The sequence below is a fragment of the Macaca nemestrina genome, chromosome 4, assembly GCF_043159975.1.
Source record: "Macaca nemestrina isolate mMacNem1 chromosome 4, mMacNem.hap1, whole genome shotgun sequence".
In the NCBI taxonomy this organism is placed as follows: domain Eukaryota; kingdom Metazoa; phylum Chordata; class Mammalia; order Primates; family Cercopithecidae; genus Macaca; species Macaca nemestrina.
In genome coordinates, this window is record NC_092128.1 from 34,216,477 (window position 1) to 34,239,039 (window position 22,563).

At 33.7% G+C, this 22,563-nt stretch overlaps 1 protein-coding gene across 7 annotated transcripts in view; it reads left to right on the forward strand.

Annotated features, from left to right (window-relative positions):
* The window catches only part of LOC105474902 (protection of telomeres 1), a 125,786-nt gene that overhangs the window by 65,787 nt on the left and 37,436 nt on the right, over positions 1–22,563 (forward strand). For 6 of the 7 annotated variants that reach the window (XM_011729828.3, XM_011729791.2, XM_011729800.2 and 3 more), the window contains 5 exons: positions 570–700; positions 8,086–8,376; positions 12,967–13,122; positions 18,847–19,013; positions 20,067–20,146. In XM_011729828.3, the coding sequence (XP_011728130.1) occupies positions 570–700; positions 8,086–8,376; positions 12,967–13,122; positions 18,847–19,013; positions 20,067–20,146 (825 nt within the window). The remainder of the gene's footprint in view (positions 1–569; positions 701–8,085; positions 8,377–12,966; positions 13,123–18,846; positions 19,014–20,066; positions 20,147–22,563) is intronic. The other variant, XM_011729871.3, reaches the window with a different exon arrangement.

The window sequence follows — 22,563 nt, forward strand, 5'->3', positions numbered from 1 at the left end:
ATACCTCTCTTTTGTTATAATGTATAATTTTTTATAGGTGACCAGCAAGAATTGCCATTTTCTCTTTTGAATTTTTTGTTATGACATTTTCTATGAATTGTTTATTCATTTGTATGACATATATACTGTATCATCCTGATTTTTATAAGTTCTTTATGCAGTATGGGTACAACCTTCATATCTGCTATAAATAGCTTAGCCTTTGTTTTCATTCTAAATTTAGTTATGTTTATTTTATAAATTGCTTTTTTCTTATTTGACTACGTTTATGTTTCATGATTTGTAAACCTTGAAGCAATAAAAAAGGTTATTTTCTCTCCAGACAATTTATGCTGAATTAGATTTTTATTTTTGTTTTACTAAACTTTCTAAAAGTAATATTTATAGAACACTTCTGCAAAATAATTTTGCAGTGTGTATTGAAAGCTAAGAAAATGTCTGTATTTTAACTCTTAGAAGGCTTAATTAAAAAGAAGAATAAAGTTTGGTGTTTTGAAGTAAGCATATTCTTATTTTATCTAATGCTTTAAAATATTGAAAGTCAGGTAAAATATTTTTGTGTTTTCCAGATTATTGCTCAGTTGTAACAATTGTGGACCAGACAAATGTAAAATTAACTTGCCTGCTCTTTAGTGGAAACTATGAAGCCCTTCCAATAATTTATAAAAATGGAGATATTGTTCGCTTTCACAGGCTGAAGGTATAATTCATACTGTCTAGAACTTTATTTGAAGAGAACTCTGTATTGTTCACTGAAACTAGTTAGCACTAATTATGTGGTTGCTTTGTTAGAACATGACAGCAAGCTTTTCACGAGATAAGAAGTAGTGTAAATATTATCAGACTTCAAATAATTTACAGTAAGAAACATCTTTATTTGAACAAACCACTTGCCTTCGTTCCCCAGAAATGTATTACATGCCCTGATTAAGACTACTTCCATTCTGTCTTCTGTTTCTAAATATAGACTAATGCTGTAGAAGTTTTATCTGTAGAGTTTGATAAAGAACGTTTGTGTTTTAATGTTTTAAAAAACAACTTTAGGTCAACAAGAAAAAATGTATACAAGATTAGGAGATTATATTATTCTTTCCTGTTTCTTGTATTAATTCATGTTCAATGAAAACATTGAGATACTAAGTATAAAATCAAATTAAGTTGGTTTTCATTTATAAGAAATAAGATATGAACAGGTACTTTTAAAAGTATGCCTGTAGTTAAATAACTAAATGTAAGAAAGCCTTTAATATAAGGGTAGAGTTATTAAATAGCACAATTTTTAAGAAATAAAAATTTTAGAACTTACAAATGCAAAGGATTATTATTTTCTCAAAATTATTTTCCTTATTGCTATAATATTTATTTAATTGAGCTTTTTTGTTCAATGAACTTTTGGAATTTTTCTTTGGAAATTACTGCATGATGCTTTGGACAGCTTTTAAATACTTTGTATATTTTCAGTCCCTTAGATTTTAAATATTTCAGTTTCTTCATGTTTTCCTTTGTTACATGGGTTTCCCTGTAACCTCTTCATCATCTTGGTTGTCTTTTTCTTCTAAGGCTTCAGTTTAATTCTGTCCTTCATGGTCAGTCTGATGCTCACAAATGAGGACAGCGTTCAGCTGTGTTCTACTCTTAGGCACTTCTTATGACCTATTAATGCTGTTTCCTTGAGAATAGGAGGATAATGGAGAATATTTGTGTAAAGATAAAAAGAAATAGAAATATTATCATCGCTGGGCGTGGTGGCTCACGCCTGTAATCCCAGCACTTTGGGAGGTTGACACTGGCGGATCACCTGAGGTCAGGAGTTCGAGACCAGCCTGACCAACATAGAGAAACCTTGTGTCTACTAAAAATGCAAAATTAGCCGGGCGTGGTGCTACATGCTTGTAATCCCAGCTATTCAGGAGGCTGAGGCAGGAGAATCACTTGAACCCGGAGGGCGGAGGTTGTGGCAAGCCAAGATTGTGCTATTGCATTCCAGCCTGGGCAACAAGAGCAAAACTCCGACTCAAAAAGAAAAAGAAAAAAAGAAATATTATCATAGCCATGCAATACATACTATTTAAACGTCAAAAAATTGCTTACTTTTCAAAGTGTTGTTTCCTATATACTGTATTCAAAGAATGCATGCTTCCTTCATAAACATATTTAGTTGTTGTTATTGTTTATGGAAGTTACTATTTAATAGCAAATAGATAAACATTTCATCATTCACAATATAACTATACTCATATAGCTAACACTCTAGAAACTTCCCTCATATCCCCATCCAGAGAGGTCATTATTGTGTCTCCTGCTACAGGAGTAAAGAATCTAATGACCTCTAACAGCATATAGTTACCCCTTGAACAACACAGGTTTGAACTACATGGGTACACTTACATGCAGACTTTTTTCACCAAGTATTTTGGAAAATTTTTTGGAGATTTTCAACAATTTATATACACAAACACTTACAGACCATACATGGCTCCATTCACAGTCTAGAGAAATGTGAATGAATATAAAGATGCAGTATTATCACTGTAGAAAATTAACTTTACTACTATAATAATTTAGCCGTCTCTTTTGTAATATATTCATTTATGACTAAATTTTTTAAGTACTGCCTTAGTTGTATCCAGCAGGTTTTAATTTGTCATAACTTCATTACCATTCAGTTGAATATATAATTGAATTTTTATATTGATCATTGATTTCATCTCTGATCTATGGGTTTATAAATAATTTGTAAATAATCCATAAGTCAGAGAGGAAATCAATATGAAAATTCAAATATTGACTCATCGAGTATATATTGAATTATTATTGAATATATTGAATTATATTGAACATATATTTATATATTGAATTTATATTTGAATTATATTCAAATAATCCAAATAATATATATATAGAGTTATATTCAATCCAATTCCATAGGATTATTGTTTGTTTTTTATATTTATTTAAATCATTTAATAGTTACCTTCTTTTACTATTGTTTATTGTGGTCAGGAAACATACTCTGAAATGTTTAGTATTTTGAAATTTGTGAATGCTTACTTTATGTTCTACCATATGGTCAATATCATTTTTTATTTCTTATCTACTTATTTTATCAGCTATTGAAAACTGTGTTTTAAAGACTACTGTGATAGAGGATTTGCCTGTTTCTTTTAGTTCTATCGATTTTGCTTAATAATTTAAAGCAATGTTAATGGGGTTTAAGCCTTCTTATTTAATTTTATGTTTTATATATTTTGAGGCTGCTGTATAGATTTAGGGTTACTATATTTTTCTATAAAGTTGTTTCTCTGTTTTCATGAAATGTTCATATTTAGGGCTACTAGCACTTCCTTACACTCTTTATGTTGATAGTTCGCTAGCTTTGTTTGAATAGCCCTGTTTTCTTTAGTTGAGCAAGGTCATTCTAAGTACAGACATCTGTTTTAGATATCAGAATTTATTTTTTCTTGTTTTTCTTATTGCGGTTTGAGGATCATAATTCATAGCGAAAATATACATAAAACAGCCAGAATTTATTTTTTCTTGTTTTTCTTATTGCAATTTGAAGATGATAGTTCATAGCAAAAATATACATAAAACAAGAGTCAAGATCTACTCTTCTTTTTTCCAGCAAAAATTGTTTTTTTTTTTTTTTTTTTGTATAGGCTTCTGTTTTAATGCAAAGAAGCAGACAATATAAAAGTAAAGCATATAAATCAAAGTAATTTCAAGTAGTGATAGTTGCTATAAAGAAAATAAAGCAACCGGGCACAGTGGCTCACACCTGTAATCCCAGCACTTTGGGAGGTCTAGGCAGGAGGATTGCAAGATCAGGAGTTCGAGACCAGCCTGGCCAGTATGGTGAAACGATATCTCTACTAAAAATACAACTATTAGCCGGGTGTGGTGGTGGGTGCTTGTAGTCACAGCTACTTGGGAGGCTGAGGTAGGAGAATTGCTTGAACCCGGGAGGTGGAGGTTGCAGTGAGCTGAGATCGCACCACTACACTCCAGCCTGGCCGACAGAGCGAGACTCCATCTCAAAAATAATAAATAAATAAATAAATAAAATAAGGCAAAATCACGAAAGGCCTTTCTAATGAGGAGACATAAGAATTGAGACCCAAATGATGATAATGAGAAGTCCTACTGAGATTTGAGGGAAAACGTTTTCCACCAGATGACACTATAGGTGCCAAGGCCCTATAATAGGAATGAGTGTGGTATTGGAGAAACAGAAAGAAGACTAGCATGGATCCTAGTCAGCTATGGGGGAGGTGTTACGAGATGAAATTGTGGTAGGTAAGTTATTTAGATTTTACTCTAGGTATAATGAGAAGTCATTAGAGGGTTTTAAATGTGCACATGAAATGATTGGTTAAAATTTTGAAAAAAAATCACTCAGTAACACGTGGATAACAGATGGGTTGTTGAAGAACAAGCATGAAGGCAAAGATATTCTTTAGAAGACTATTTCAGTTTACAGACATGAAATGAGGATGCCTTAGACTACAGTGGTGGTGGAAATAGAAGTAGACTAATTAAGGTATATTTTGAATCTCAAGCAAAGAGGATCTGCTTATAAATGATGTGTGAAAGCTACCAACACACCTAAGCTGGAAGTTGGTTCTGTTTTACTATGATAATCAGCAGAGGCAAGCTTTGGTAAACAGTATACACTAGTGAGCATGGAATTGGTAATAACAATGATGATCACAGAACCAAGCATCAATCAGACATTGGAGTATAAAAGAGAAGCAGCATATACATCAAGTAGAATCCATTTAAAAGTGTAAAGTTAGGTAATAGATCAGTTGTAGGCAAGTATCGTTAGAATCTGCAGAGTGAACTTCCGCATTGTGAGAAATTAACTGGTACTGGACTAACCCTGCTGCGACGAAGACCCATGAAACATATGAGGCAACTGTTTTTTAGGCATTGGACAATGGGTAGCTATGATCAGAGAGTGAAGAGAAACTTTTAAAGTGAGCCCCATGATGACCACATCCCTACCTACAGACATTTTCTCAACCACTGCACAGTAAGCTGAAGTTCAAGCTGTGGTCCTGATATAGCTGAAGTCAAAGTTCAAGGCAGCTGAAAACTGGAATTTTCACAACAAGAAACCAGAGAGGAAAGAGCTATACAGAAGGGGATGTCTAAAAGTCCATCAGGGTTGGGGTGGACTTGAATACTTGGTTGAAAACCAGGCTGCACAGGGTGGGGTAGAACTACTTAAGGATTACAAAAGCTGCTGTGTGTTTGAACTGTGGTTGAACATTGTGGTTGAACATGAAGCAGATACTAGAGGTCTAGTAATGGGGTGCTGGAAGTCCAAGATAGGGACAAATAATAACTATTTAACACCTTGGAAATTAACTTACTAATAACTATTTAACACCTTGGAAATTCAGCTGAGGCAATATAAAGGTTTCACCCCCCTAAAGTAGCTCACCTCACAAAGGATCACATCTTATAGTAAGGCCTGTTATACACATGTTTTGTCAAAGCCTAAAACGAGTTCTACGGAGAAGACTTCGCAGAGAGTTTGCAGGATGAGTCCCATCAATGTAGAAGACTTTGGGAAACATCATGGGCTTTCCACAGATCACCCTAACAAAGCATAAAAACAAGCATTCATGAGTTTAAGATGACCAGACAACTCAGTGGCCAGCGAGAACAAAAATCAGTGTTTGTCAGAAGAAGCCAACATAATTCAGAGTCTTTACAGTATAGCATCTATGATGTCTAGTAAAGAAAAAAGATATACTAGACATGAAAACAAGAAAGTGTTTCCCCTAGTCAAGAAAAAAGAAAGCATAGACATTCCAAATCAACTCCATGGTAGCCCAAATGTTGTCTTTATTAAACAAAAACTTTAAAGCACAGATTATACAGACTTTCAAAGAATTAAGTGGAGGTGGGAAGATCCCTTGAGCCCGGGAGGTCGTGGCTGCAGTGAAATATTATTACACCACTGCATTCCAACCTGAGTGACAGAACGAGACCCTTCTCAAAAATAAATAAATAAATAAATAAAATAATTTTTAAAAAGAAATTAAGCAAAAATACATTCAGTGAATTAGAGGAAGATGTTAAATGAATGTGAAAAGATAAATTTCAGCAGAGAAGTGAAAACTTAAAAAAATAGAAATTCAGGAACTGAAAAGAACAAATGAAAAGAAAAATCTACTGGATGGGCTAAGATCAGATATAAGTTAAATTGATGACAAATCATTAGAAACTACCTAATCTGAAGAACAAGGATTAAATAAAAATTAATAGACTGTAAGGACCTATGGAACAATATCAAATGTTGCATGTAATTTAGGATGCAAGAGGAGAGCGGGTGAAGGGAAATAAAATATTTATAGAAATAAGGACCAGAATTTCCCCAAATTTGAGGAAAAACAAAGACTTAAATGTACTTTATGCAGGGTATGCACAAAGAAAAGCATATCCAAACAAAAGATAGTGATATCATTGAAAAAGAGAAAAATCTTGAAATCAACTGGAGAATAAATGATACATTGTTGGAGAACAATGATACCAGTCATCTTTCACTTTTTACCAGAGACAATGACACCCAGAGAACAAAGAAATAATTTGTACATGGTGATAGAAAAAAATTTGTTCACACAGAATTTTATATCCAGCAAATACATTCTTCAGGAATAAGAGTGAAATAAACATTTTATATAAAGGAAAAATGAGATAGTCCATGGCCAGCATATCTGCATAGCATTAATGCAAAAGAATGATATTCAGGCCAAAGAGGAATGCTAGCAACTAGAAGCTGGATAGTTAAGAAGTGACAAAAATACAAGAAATGATGGAAAAAAATAGTAAATATGTAAACAGAATGTTTTTATTTCTTTCCAGAATTTAATTACAAGATAAATGCCTATTTAAAGCAAAACTGGTAATATTACATGGTGGAGTTTATAAAATATGTAGAAAAAATACTACAACAGTAACACAAAGGATGGGTGGGATGAGTGAATGGAATTCTACCAGTGAAAAGTTATATTTGTGAAGTAGAATGCATGAAATAGGAAGTAGCAAGTATGAAATGGAAAGTAGAAAGTACATAGTAGAACAATATTGATTTCCAAGTAGACATTGAAAAGTTAAAGATTTATTCATAGCCAAGAAGAAGGAAGTGGAGCACTAATAAGAATTCCAAAAGGAAAACAAGAAAGGAACAATAGAAAAAAAAAAGTTTAAAAAAAACAAAGAAGCTAAAAAGCAAGAAGCGTGGAAAAAAAGGAAAACAAGATAGTAGACTCAAATATGGCCATGTTAATAACTGCCTTTCTGTGAATGGACTAATTTCCATTTGCAAGGGAAAGATTGACTGAACAAAAAAAATCAGGAACCAAATATATGCTACCTACAAGAAGTGCACTTTAAATATGAAGACCTAAACAAGTTAGAACTAAAGCTGTAAAAAAAAAAGTACTAAGTAAACATAAGGGAAATGAAATAACTATATTACTATGAGAGAGTTTTGGAAGGAGCTTTTCATAAAGACAAAGGAGTCTGTTCATGAAGATACAGCAATATAAATGTGTGTGCCTCTGATAACAGCCCCCACATTCAGAAAGCAAAAGAGCTTATGGCATATCTCAGTGCTCTCAGTCACTCTGATCAAACCCTGGCCTGAGCTTCATTTTATTCACTTTATATTCTCATATTTCAAGTGTTCTAGTCTTTTCTGTAATATTCATAAGTCACTGTCATTTATGATCCTTTTTCCTTGTATAAATTATACCTTAATAAAAAAAACTAATAAAATGTAAAACTGCAAGCTTGATAGGATTAGGGAGACCACCACCTAGCTCTTTCAAAAATGTAAGTGAATTTTGCATGGAGGTTCACAGTGTCCATGATACTTATGTATCTTAGTGTAGCACCAGCACGTGAGAGTAGAATTTCATATGCTAATTAAATAAAAATAGTTTTTAAAAAATGCCCTCTCTTAATTATGCTGGCAAAATTGATAATCTTTCCAATTTCTTCAGTTCATAGATTCTGCATCAGTAAGCTATTTTATTTGTATCTCTTTTCTACTTTGCCCTACTTTCTTAGATTCAAGTATATAAAAAGGAGACTCAGGGTATCACCAGCTCTGGCTTTGCATCTTTGACGTTTGAGGGAACTTTGGGAGCCCCTATCATACCTCGCACTTCAAGCAAGTATTTTAACTTCACTACTGAGGACCACAAAATGGTAGAAACTTTACGTGTTTGGGCATCTACTCATATGTCACCGTCTTGGACATTACTAAAATTGTGTGATGTGCAGCCAATGCAGTATTTTGACCTGACTTGTCAGCTCTTGGGCAAAGCAGAAGTGGATGGAGCATCATTTCTTCTAAAGGTACATGTTTTTTAATACTGGAAATTATAAGTTAGCAACACTTATATGTCTGTAAAGAGCTTATGTTTCAGCTTTCTGATGAGACAAATATGCATACAGTGTATTATATTAGGAACTTAGATTTTAACTATTTTTGATGAGCTTTGATATTCATGCAGCTCTACTCTTGCACCTCTCTAAAATTTTTCTTTCCTTCCTGTTTTACACTTTCCTTCTAGTGTTATCAGATCTACATGTTAAATATAGTATGACTTATGCATTTTTTTATTTTAGTAGTAATAATATGTAGACTTGTTTTCTATTATTTCATAGTTTGTAGTCCCATACATGAATATTTCTGTTTCCCTGTCAAGGTCACCTTCCCTCTCATTTATTTACTTTTTTGTCCCCTTGATGTTGGGTTCTCTTCTTATATCTTTCACTGCCTACTTCATAGTCATACCGTGGATAGTTTTGAAGCATTTTATATTACTGTGTTTTGCTTTTAAATCAGCAAGATAAAAAAGTAACTTAAGACCCTTCAAATCTCTGTTTACACCTATCCCAGTTTAGAGAATAACTTCTGGAGAAGGTGAATGTCTGTTTTTCTTGCCTGGACATCCTGTGGAGGATACATTTAAACAAATGCCTCTTCAGGCCTGCTCCTATGGTTATTTCTCGATACTCTCTTTGGAATAATAGGGCAGGAAATGGAGTGCAGTGGCACTTGGACAAGTCTTGGGGTTTAGCATTATCATTTATACCTTGCCCATATTAAAGAACAGAGAAGTTAGCAATCATTGAAAAAAATATAAAGTTCTAGCAGTTGAAAATAGCACATTCATATACACATGGAATACTATGAGAAAGTTGTAAATATATGCCATACAGAAAGTTAAATAAGTCAAATATGATAAAGCTGAAACAAAAGTAATATAAAATCAAACAAAGTTAGAATGAATCTTAGGTCAGCCAGTCATACTCTCTGGCAAATGTGACGTTCTTAACAAATGAGCATTTGCTAACAACTGAACACTTACTATGACAAGGACTCTACTACTATGCAGTGAGGAATATTCTATCTTTTGACTATGTTTTTAGAAAATTCTTAAATTCTAAGATAAAATGTGCCAAATTTTAGCTGAAATAGTTGAGTCTACATTTTCTCTCTACAGAAACAAAACATATACCTGCATCCCATTGTAATAGATAACTTTTTTGGACAAGTGAAAACAACTGTCATGTAAGTGTTAGTTTAAAATATAACACTGAAAAGTCAATAAAGAGCCCAAGAGCCCATATACCCAAGACAATCCTAAGCAAAAAGAATAAAGCTAGAGGCATCACGCTGCCTGGCTTCAACCTATACTACAAGGCTACAGTAACCAAAAAAGCATTGTACTACTACCAAAACAGATATATAGACCAATGGAACACAACAGAGGCCTCAGAAATAACGCCACACATCTGCAATCATCTGATCTTTGACAAACCTGACAAAAACAAGCAATGGGGAAAGGATTCCCTATTTAATAAAGTGGTGTTGGGAAAACTGGTTAGCCACATGCAGAAAACTGAAACTGGACCCCTTCCTTACACCTTATACAAAAATTAACTCACGATGGGTTAAAGACTTAAACATAAGCCCTAAAACCATAAAAACCCTAGAAGAAAACCTAGGCAATACATTCAGGACATAGGCATGGGCAAAGACTTCATGACTAAAACACCAGAAGCAATGACAACAAAAGCCAAAATTGACAAATGGATCTAGTTAAGTTAAAGAGCTTCTGCACAGCAAAAGAAACTATCATCAGAGTGAACAGGCAACCTACAGAATGGGAGAACATTTTTGCAATCGGTCCATCTTTCAAAGGGCTAATATCCAGAATCTACAAGGAACTTAAACTAATTTACAAGAAAAAAACAACTCCATTAAAATGTGGGCGAAGAATACGAACAGATACTCCTCAAAAGAAGACCTTTGTGCGGCTAACAGACATAGGAAAAAAAGTTCATAATCACTGGTCATTACAGAAATGCAAATCAGAATCACAATGAGATACCACCTCACACCAGTTAGAATGGCAATCATTAAAAAGTCAGGAAACAACAGGTGCTGGAGAGGATGTGGAGAAATGGGAACACTTTTACACTGTTGGTGGGAGTGTAAATTAGTTCAACCATTGTGGAAGATAGTGTGGCAGTTCCTCAAGGATCTAGAACCAGAAATACCATTTGACAGTGCAATCCCATTACTGGGTATATACCCAAATGATTATAAATCATTCTGCTATAAAGACACATGCACATTGTATGTTTATTGCAGCACTATTCACAATAGCAAAGACTTGGAACCAACCCAAATGCCCATGAATGATAGACTGGATTAAGAAAATGTGTCACATATACACCATGAAATACTATGCAGCCAAAAAAAGGATCAGTTCGCATCCTTTGCAGGGACATGGATGAAGCTAGAAACCATCATTCTCAGCCAACTAACACAAAAATGGAAAACCAAACACCGCATGTTCTCACTCATAACTGGGAGTTGAACAATGAGAACACATGGAGACAGGGAGGGGAACATCACACACCAGGGCCTGTTGGGGGTTAGGGGGCTAGGGAAGAGATAGCATTAGGAGAAATACCTAATGTAGATGATGGGTTGATGGGTGCAGCAAGCCCTTATGGCACGTGTATACCTATGTAACAAACCTGCACATTCTGCACATGTATCCCAAAACTTAAAGTATAATTTAAAAAAAGAAAAGAATTAGTAAAAGCCTTTCTTATGACAATTTAAAAGTAAACCTCAAAAGTCTTTTTGTACCTTTCAACTCAGCAATTTTATTTTCATTATCTTTTTTTTTTTTTTTTTTTTTTTTTTTTTTTTTTTTTGAGACGGAGTCTGGCTCTGTCGTCCGGGCTGGAGTGCAGTGGCCGGATCTCAGCTCACTGCAAGCTCCGCCTCACGGATTTACGCCATTCTCCTGCCTCAGCCTCCCGAGTAGCTGGGACTACAGGCGCCCGCCACCTCGCCCGGGTAGTTTTTTGTATTTTTTAGTAGAGACGGGGTTTCACCGTGTTAGCCAGGATGGTCTCGATCTCCTGACCTCGTGATCCGCCCGTCTCGGCCTCCCAAAGTGCTGGGATTACAGGCTTGAGCCACCGCGCCCGGCCTATTTTCATTATCTTAAGGAAATAATTTAAAATATTTATAAAGGTACACTTAAAAGGATATATTTATCTTTCTTACAGTATAAAAAATGAGAATACAGTAGAAAAATTAGAAAAAGCCCCAATACTAACAATAGAAAATTGTGTACACTATTTATGTAGGATGACCATAAAATAACATTGTAAATGTCACCATAAAATACTTTGTAACCATAAAATGATATTATAGACATGTACTTGTTGAGATAGAATTTCATGATAGTCTATTTAGTGATACTGTAGTTTCATTTACACACTAAAAATGTATATGTACATAGAAAAATATATTGGGAGGCCTATAAAGCAACATTTTACTGTTTTCGTCTCTGGGAAATAGAATTATGAGTGATTTTTTTTCCATACATTGATTTTCTTACGTGTCAGAAATAATTTTTAAATTTTATTTTTTAAAAACAGAGGAGCTAGACATTACTCGAAATAACGTCTGGTTACATACGAAATAGTATAATCATTTTCCATCTCAACCTGGGCACAATATTAATGTTGGTAGCTTTTTTACTAACCACAGTGCATTCATTTTAATTTTTCAGTAGCCATGGTACACCAATCATTTGCATTAAATATAATTCAATAAATTTGTTGATCTGGCATCATTCCACATTTTTCTCTATTCTGTTAATATTATATAAATTATTTTTCTGAGCAGTATTCTCAAATTGAATTTTCTCTAAGTGTATATATTCTATTTGTTTTAATATCTACAATATTGGTGCAGCCTTATCTTTTGTGTTTTGTTTTATGGTTTTTTTTTTTTTTTTAATAAATAACCAGGCGTCATTTATAGCCAGAGCTGGTAGGTAGTTTGTATGTCTCATCTGTAATATGGTTTGGAGAACAAAAAGCATAATGTGAACCAGAAAATCATCATATAAAGGAAATTATTCAAATTTACAACATTTACTTCTTTGTATGGAAACATCAGAATAATGCTTTACAACTAATTTAAGAATGAGACTGAATCTCATAGAAATAATTTGATTAATGTCAAAGAAATGTATTATTTTTATAATTTTTAGAACATTCGTAATTTTACTAGTTGTATTTGCAAAAATGTTTTAATACATATGAGTGTTTTTCAAGACCATTTTGGTTTGTTTTTATTGTATAAAAACACTTGACTCAGGAATATTTAGTCTGGGCTTATGGCAGTGTGACTCTTTTTCTTCTTTACATTCTTCTACATTTTCCACATTACCCATAGTTCATATGTAGTTCTTTTACAATCAGAAAATAATGTCGTATTTAAAATAGTGCCAATATTCAGAGGCATACGTTTAATTACTTTTAAGTACTATTACCAGGAAAAAACTTTTTAGCACAAGCATTTTTTCTAAAGGATCATAAAACTACTCTACTCTCTTATGGCAGGTGTGGGATGGCACCAGGACACCATTTCCATCTTGGAGAGTCTTAATACAAGACCTTGTTCTTGAAGGTGATTTAAGTCACATCCATCGGCTACAAAATCTGACAATAGACATTTTAGTCTACGATAACCATGTTCATGTGGCAAGATCTCTGAAGGTGATGTTGAGTAGGAAAATATTTTATGTTTTTATAAATTATAGTGATTTTTGCTTATGTAAATTTTTTATATATGGTTACATGTATAGGTGGTACAGTCTAGAAATTATATTTATTTCTTTGATTTTTAAGTTGTAAAATGTATGTTACAATAAATTATTAAAAGATAAATTTAATGCGTTAGAGGAATTTTTAAAATAATCTTTCTTAAATATCTTAAAGGTATACATAATTTTACTGTGAAAATAGTACAGAAAAATTTTGTCGTGTGAGATAATACTGCTTCAGAATGACAAATGCTATATAAAATATTGCTAACTTAAAGACTAAGCTTGATAAACTGGTTTGATAGAATGTAGCTGATAACTTTTTTTCATTAGTTTAACAAATTGTTCAATTACCTCTAATGTATATTACAAATTGGGTATGTGTGTATAGTGTGTAATGTATAGAATTTGCATGCTTTCTTTTGAAATACATTAAGGTGCACAGTTTAGATATGGCAGTACTTAACTATTAAAAATTATAGGAAATTTTTTTTCTCTATTATATCTTTTATTTGAAAGTACTTTTTGTAGTAAAGAATGGTATGATAAATAATAATACAGTAATAAGAGTAACCTTTGCTAGGCATTTCATATGCATTTGGTACTCTCTGATAAGATAGGTGATGATAGTCATCTCATTCTACAAATGTGAAATGAGGCACTCAAAGGTTGAATCAGTGGTTCAAGATTCCACAGCTAGTTGGATTGAAGCAGGGTATTTCTCTTACCCCTTCATGGGCGGGAACTGGAGTGCATGGGTGTTGGAACTAGCCAGCCACTTCAGTGCTGGCAGGGGAGAGCTCCACTCACTGAGACCACAGGAATGGGAGCATGCAGGTGAGCAGGTGCAGGAGCCAGGGCAAGGGCTTTTGGGCACGGGCAGAAGCAAACTCTGTACTGGCCCTACAGCAGCATCTGAGAGGGTGCTGGTGACCCCTGAAGCCGCAGAGGAAGTGTTACAGTACTGTTTTAGCTCTGCTGTCCATGGACAGCTTACGTGTTAACGACTCAGTGGAGGGTAACTGTGACTGCCTTTCGCACCACACTTGCGGCACCTGAGCTCTTGTCTAGCACCCGGGAGGAATGAGGTCTCAAGAATAAATTGAAGATGGTAAATGCAGGGGATTTTATTACTGATGAAAGTGGCTCAGTGGAAAGGGGAGGTGAAAAGGGGATGGAGCAGGAAGGTAGTCTTACCCTGAAGTCTAGCCCTCTAGGGCCAGATTCTTCTCCCAGGTTACACCATCAGGCTGTCCCTCTGAAGTCAGGCTGCTTCTCTCTGACATCCAGCCATAGTCTCTGATGGCCAGCTGCCTCTCTTCCCTCTGCTGGCTGAGCCTGGGGTTGTCATGGGCACAGGATGGCAGGTGGGGTGGGCCCTGGGTAGTTTCGGAAAAGACAACATTTGAGCAGGAAAATAGGGATGTAAGTTCTCACTTTGGGCCATGGTATCAGGCTTTTCAGCTTGAGAGCAGGGTCCTTGCTGGGGATCTGCCCTCTTCTACCTAAAATTTCCCTGCCTCCTGTCCCTATCTGGATGAAGCCAGTGTTTGAATCCACAATGTCTCTTTGCAGAGCTAATCCTTTAAAGCATTAAATGGAAGGGATCTACATCACAAATATCTTCTAGTCTACTAATAGGAAGTTAAAAGAAGAGTGAAGATCTGAATTTCAGTGCCCAATTTCCTTTATAAATGAGTGGCCATGGAGTAGCAAATATATCCATTCTACATTGTATTACAAATAAGTTCACCATCAACACTGTTCTAGGTTACAGAAAAAATAATAAACAACAACAACAACAAAACAAGTTTACCCAACTTAAATCAATAAATTAGATTAAATCTAGGATCCAGGAAAATAGTGACTGTATTTTATCATCTGTAAGTGTATATATGCATGCACATACCTCTGTGACATATCAGAAAACACTGACTGTTGAGGATATATTTTTGACGTTATTTCCCTGAAAGATATTATCTACATTGATTAGTTTATTTCAAAATTAAATATAATGATAAGTTCAGTTCTGGAGGTTTTTTCATATAGTTCTTTCATAAACAAAATGAATTTACATTTTAGATTCACCTTAGTTCCACACTGTACATACCTTCCTTTGCCATTTAATTCTCTTCTCTTTCCCTATACTGCTTCCAGACATAGGTCTTCCAACATAGGTCTTTCTGTTTCTGCTTTTCCTGCTTTTCTTGTCTTAGTCCTGAGCAGCACCTATCACAGTGCTTTCCCCGTAGTGAGGATGAAGTAAGTAAGAGCTGCTGCTGAATGAATGAATCTGTGAATGTTGTGGATTTTTTTTTCCAGATTCTTTTTTCCTTTTTTATGGTCTGCTTTATTTTGCCCACTAGAGGGTGATATGAGCACACATAATTAAGAAAATATATGGCACTGTGTTTTCTGTAAAGATATCATGGCATTATATTACTTGTCTGCAATGCAGTATAAAAATGAAAATGATTTTTCTCTGTGTACATAATATAACTTTAGATTTTTATTTAATATACATTGACATCACATTTATTTGTTTTCTGACAACCTCTGTAACATTTCTTCTTGATTTAGGAACTCTTCACTCACTTGACATTGATATAAATGAATTCTTCTTGGTACTTTCAAGACAGCTGTTTAAAATTACATTTTTATATAAAAATACCTGGAACCAGTGCGAAAGACTTTTGTTGTATAGGAGCAGGAAAAAATGTGTTTTTATTTTAATAAAGAGGACAGTATAATGCAATTATAGGATATAATACAGTCAACATCTACAAGCAATACATTTTAGAGCCTGAATTGCCCTTAACTATTTTCTGAATCTCGCTTTTTGTTATGTCATTCCCTTAAACATTTTACACAGATCCAGTCACGTTAACTGAGATTTCAAATATTTTGTCTAGAAACTAAAGCTTTACTTTCTAAGTCCCTACTCTTAACCAGAGACAATTGTTAATTATAAAATATACATGGTCATAATTATGTTTTGGCCTTCAGTAGTTCAACAACTGTGATTTGATTGGCTATTTTGAGACATATTCAGGGAATTAAAAATAATAAACCTGAAGAGAAATTCTTGACAGTTTATGAGGAATCGGTTGATTATTTCTAAAGGGATAGTCTTTTCTTACTAGCCATATTTACTTTGCTTTTTTTTTTTTTTTTTAGTGTTTCTGTATTTAAATAGACATCTATCATCATTTTTTAAACTATATTTTTATAATTTTTTGGTTGATGTTTCATTTGTATTTTTGGAATCTTAATACTGACAAGATTAACCAATACTTGTTTTTTATAATAGAGCATCTGGCACATTTCGTAGTATTTTTAGTCAAGCTTTTAAAAAAATACAATGCTGCCTCCATAAGGAATTTTTGATAATAACAACTTATCTTTATGTGAATAACTTATATCTTGGCCTCAAAATTTTGTTATATTAAAAAATACTCTAGTAGACAAGATAGTATAATAAACACCCATGTGTTCACCTTATTTTTAAATGTTTTGCCACATTTATCTCAGACACTTTTAAGTTTTAGGAAATAAAACTCTACGCATCAAACCTTTGACTTTGAGCCCCTGCCTGCTCTTGTTTTTTTTTTTTTTTTTTGCTCCCCAGCTCCCTCTCTATGTCTCCATATGTAGGTTTGTATGTATACCTATGTTTATTATCCTTTTTCTTTATGTATTTTTTGATAGGGTAAAGCCCCCCTCTCATATTCTTTAAAATTGATTTGACTAGTCTCTTTTGTATATGTTTTTGGATTAGCTTTTCAGATTCCACGAAACCTTCTGGGAATTTTGATTGAATTGCATAGAATTTAATATTTAATTTGGAGGAAATTATCATTTTTGTAGTATCAAAAGTATTTTGTGTATGAATGTCTTTCTCCATATGTTTAGGCCTTCTTTCAAATCCTTTGTAGATCATACATACATGTGCTATACTAATATATTTATATATACATATATACACACACATATTTTAAAAGAATCACAAAATAAGTCAAAAAGAATGAGATAAAACTAGAAATTTTTATGTTTTTTCCAATATCTCACTTTGAAGACTATGAGGAAAATTAGTGTTTTCTTTCTGTGCTTTTCTTCTTTAAGTTTCTTTATACTACTCCCTGGCTGTGATACAGATGTCAGCGAAAGAGGTCAAAGAAAAGGCTTGTATCTTATCTGCTCCTCATAAAACCCATGATTGGATGGGAGAAAAGATCCTTAGGAATGAAAGAGTAGCACCTGGGAGAGTGGGTTTTCTCCTTACCTCCTTTGCTGATATCCTCCATCAGAAATAAAGAGTAATGAGGGGAAATAAAATTAAGAGAAGCTACAATAAGCAGAATTGGAAACCTGATTTGCTGCTCATCTTTTTTTTTTTTTTTTAATGTTTCCCTTTATAGGATTGAGCCTCCATGATCTAAAAGTCCAGAATTCTAAATGCAAACCTTTTTGAGTGCCAGTATAAGATAGTGACCCCTTTGCTTTCCAGTTATTCAGTGTACAAAAACTTTGTGTCATGCACAAAATAATTGAAAATGTTATCGAAAATTACCTTCAGGTTATGTGTATGACATATATGTGAAACATAAATGAATTTCATGTTTAGACTTGGGTCTCATCCCTAAGATATCTCATTATGTATATGCAGATATTCCAAAATCCGTAAACATCTGAAATCTGAAACACTTCTGGTTTCAAGTGTTTCAGATAAAGAATATTTAACCTATATTGCTTTTTTTTTTGTTATTTAAGATGTCTGTTATTCAATCCTGAACTTGTGGGGTCAAAAAAAGTGGTATCTCTGTAGTCACCCAATAGTCAGGAGTGCTCTTTTTATACAAATGAATTAAATTTCCTTGTTTGTAACTCCTTTTGCTTCTAAATCTTTCTTCATAAATGTAAATGTGATTTAGGTTATATAGCTTCTTTTAGGTAGGTGTCAATATATTTGAATAGCATTCTGCATCTCTCTCATTTGACATCTCCATTAAAAGAAAAATCTCAGTGGTCTATAATTAAAGATATTTGTAGACTAAGTTTAGCAAAACATCTGAGATTAACTATAGAACATTTATTTCAAAACTCTGATAACTCATATTTGAACTCACAGAGTGTTTCACACTGTGGTGGTGCAGGCACAAATGCAAAAGTTTTTTTCCATAGAACTTGTAAGATGGGAGATGTTTATTATTTTTTGATAGTACCACATTTAAAATTTCTTCTTAGTATTCTCATAATGACAGTATCTTAGGGATCATATTTAATTAAGCCTTAAACTGGTTAAAGCAAAGCATTTTCAGAAACTTTAGTCAAATAGAGGGCTTGAATTCCATTTAGGTAATGGGTTTCTTAACCATTGTATTTTATTGATGCTAAGACACAGTTTTTTTTCACATTTTAATATGTCTGAAATGAAAATATCTCTTACAGTTGAATGTGTGTGTATATGTATGTGTGTGCATACATGCTTAGGCATGCACATGTCCATATATTTAGTTTTGATACAGTTTCCATGCAGCTGTTACTCAGCCATACTCGTATAGCATACTTTGCAGATACTTTAGTATATTTCCTGATTGGTCAGTGCCCTCATTGCCCCACATTGGTTATTAAAGTTTTATTTTCCTCGCTTTCCAAATAACAAATTATCTATTTTTAGGTTGGAAGCTTTCTTAGAATCTATAGCCTTCATACCAAACTTCAATCAATGAATTCAGAGAATCAGACAATGTTAAGTTTAGAGTTTCATCTTCATGGAGGTACCAGTTATGGTCGGGGAATCAGGGTCTTGCCAGAAACTAACTCTGATGTGGATCAACTGAAAAAGTAAGCTTTTAATTTTTAGAAAATGTAAATAAGGTATTGATTAAGCCGATTTCTAAGATAATATTGTTCCTGGGGTTTCTGATAGGTTCCCTAGCCTTTTGTGCCATTCGCCATGTTTTTAAACAGATGAGCCGAATGAAAGAAATCAAATGATTACAGGCTCATATAGCTAAGTAGTAGCAGAGCCAAGGTTATAGTTGAAGTTTTCCAACTGTTAGAATCTGGCTTTTACACTCTTGCTTCTTTTCTATCATTTACCACACTCTGCAAGTACAGCAACATACTGTGGAAACTAGACCTTAGCTAAAGTTTAGAAAATTTGATACATATCTAAGATTCCAAAAATATTTAATTCTTTCATGAAAAAAATATATTTCTGAAGTGCCACTGATTAAATAGGTAACACATGTTTTGGTGTATCACTCTCTTTTAAACCTTTTAAAAACATTTTTAAAACTTTTACATGTGCCAGAAAGTAAATAGTATCTTAAACCTGCTATATATTTAGATCTCTTTTTCCCAAGGTATTCCTAGTGAGTACTGTGTGCAGAAGCATTTTGGTCAATATTCTAGAAATATAAAAAGTCTTCATATCTTCAAAGAGAAAACATACTGTTCAGTAAATTTAAATAAATTTTGTCTAAATTTTAATTCATTGAAATCAGTGTGACTTTAAATTAGCTTCTGTTTTATTACTTTTATATCAGTTTCACTGATTTTAATATCATTGCCATATATAGCAACATAGTATTTAGCTTCTTGAATCTAGAGTTAGATTGTTCTGACCCAGAATGCCATCCGTTAAATTCCTAGTTTATTTTTGTTTGTATTATTTTGTCATTGCCCTGTTTCACTTGTATCTTTCTAAACTCAGCTTTTTAATTTGAACCCTCAGAAAATTTGATGAAAGCAACAGATCCTTTACTGAAGAATGTTTATACACACAGAATTTTATATACAATATCAATGAATTTCTGGATTTTGTGGGTACAGCTAAATTTACTATATTGACTTTGTTTTATGCAATTTGAAATTGTATTCTTTCAATTATAGGGATTTAGAATCTGCAAATTTGACAGCCAATCAGCATTCAGATGTTATCTGTCAATCAGAACCTGATGACAGCTTTCCAAGTAAGGACAACCTTTAACATTGACAGTTTAGTTCTTGCTAAATAAAATAGCTTTATCAACATAATTATTTTTAATGTCTTCTCTTTGTCTCTCTTATTAAAAATTTCATGTAGTAAAGGAACATACTAAAATCTTTATCTGTATCCTATGCCAAAAAGTAAACATGGTTTCTTCCTAAATTATGTAATTACATTTTCAAATTGGGTGGTGGTGATTACTTGATTATGATATATACATAACATGTGTTTGTATTCACAAGAAAATCTGTATTGATTTCATAGACAACTATTTTGCTTGTCAGTTTTTAAAGGGAACAAAGATTGTTTTTGCCACTTATTTCACATGGCCCAAATACTTTTTGCTCATACATATGTTAGATGTATACATAGTTTCTAGTCTTTATTGAATTAAGCAGGTATCTAAATACAAAATATTAACAAACAGTGGAATATGTCCTTCTAATATTGTCTACTTGAATAGATGACTAGTCAAATCTGAACTTGAAAGCTTTCAGTGTGCATTGTTTTTTCTTTTACCACTTTGTCTTAATTTCTGGGTTTTTGTTTGTTTAAGAGACATTGTCTTGCTCTGGCGACCAGGCTGGAATGCAGTGGCAGGATCATAGCTCACTGCAGCTTCAAACTCCTGGGCTCAAGCGATATCCTCCTGCCTCAGCCTCCTGAGTAGCAAGGACTTGTAGTCCTGCACATGCCAACACGCCTGGCTTTTTTTACTCTTTTAAATTTTTATTTTTGGTAGAAACAGGATCTCACTATATATTGTTCCAGGCCTGTCTCAACCTCCTGGTCTCCTGGTCTCAAGCAGTCCTCCTGCCTTAGGCTCCCAAAATTCTGGAATTACGGGTGTTAGCCACCACGCCTGGCCTGTCTGAATTTCTACATCTGCATTTTGGGACCTGGAATCTAGGTCACGTTTCTTTGTTTTTGTTTTGTTTTTTTTTGTTTTTGTTTTATTTTCTACCTAACTCCTACCTTGCTGTGATCCAAAAAATCGTTTTATGAGATTTATTCTCTTTCCATCCCAATAATGATAAGCATGAAAATTAACATACATTTCTTGGTAAGCATGTAAGTGCCTGCAGGCATTATTATTTAATTCTTTTGTTTGTTTATTTGTGTGTTTTTTGAGATGGAGTTTTGCTGTGTCACCCAGGCTGGAGTGAGGTGGCACCATCTCGGCTCACTGCAAGCTCCGCCTCCTGGGTTCACGCCTTTCTCCTGCCTCAGCCTCCCGAGTAGAAGCTGGGACTACAGGCACCCGCCACCGCACCCAGCTAAATTTTTTTTTTTTAATTTTTAGTAGAGACGGGGTTTCACCATGTTAGACAGGATGGTCTCGATCTCCTGACCTCGTGATCCACCTGCCTTGGCCTCCCAAAGTGCTGGGATTATAGGCGTGGGCCACCGCACCCGGCCGCATTATTATTTAATTCTAACAGCAATCCTATGAGATGAATTATTCTGTCTCCTTTTAACAATGGGAAACTGAGGCTTCGATGGATGGATATCATATAATTTGTCCACGGTTACTTAGCTGTTAACTGATGATAAAGCAAGACAAATTCAAATGCAGGCTTTTTGATTTTTTGGTATGTACTTTACATTTATTTTCTTCATTATCTCTGTTTTAAAACTCTACTTATTTTAAAATGCTAACACCTTCGTGATAACATTGTGGCCTAGTGTATGATTACTTGAACTACCATGAGGAAACCAATTTAGTTCAAATGACAATCACTTGGAGACAATATAATTTGTAATTATACTTTTTACAATCTCTTTTTCCTTTTAGAATTATTCTTTCATTATTTTTAAAGTACACTGTAATAGGTGTTATAATATCTAGTTGAATAGCTTTCACTATGCCTTTATTCCCTACTCCCTGAGGTAAGATTTAACAGTTTAGTGTGATTCCTTCAGTCACTTCATCTTTATACAAACATATATACCTATACATAAACAATATGACTCTTCTCTTTTTCTTAAATTTTTACCAAAATGAAATCACACTATAATAAATAGTTGCTTTCTTCAACAATATATTATAGATCTTTTTTTCTGGGCTAATTCATATGACTCAAATTCATTATAGTTGCATAGTAATAATGTTACACTTTTTTCATTTTTCATTTAATAGACGTTGAGATCTTTACCATTTTTTTGCTGTTATAAATAATACTTTAATAAACATCCTTGAATATATGTGCTTCCATGTTTGCACTTCTCCACAATCAACTCCTAAAAGTGAGGTTGATATATCTAAGGGTATGCATGTCTTTTAATAGATGCTGCCCGATTATTTACCAAAAGTCATAGGAATTTATATCCAAATAGCAGTATAGAAGAATGTACTTTCCTCATACCTTCACAGTATTGGAATTTAACATTATATGTAAT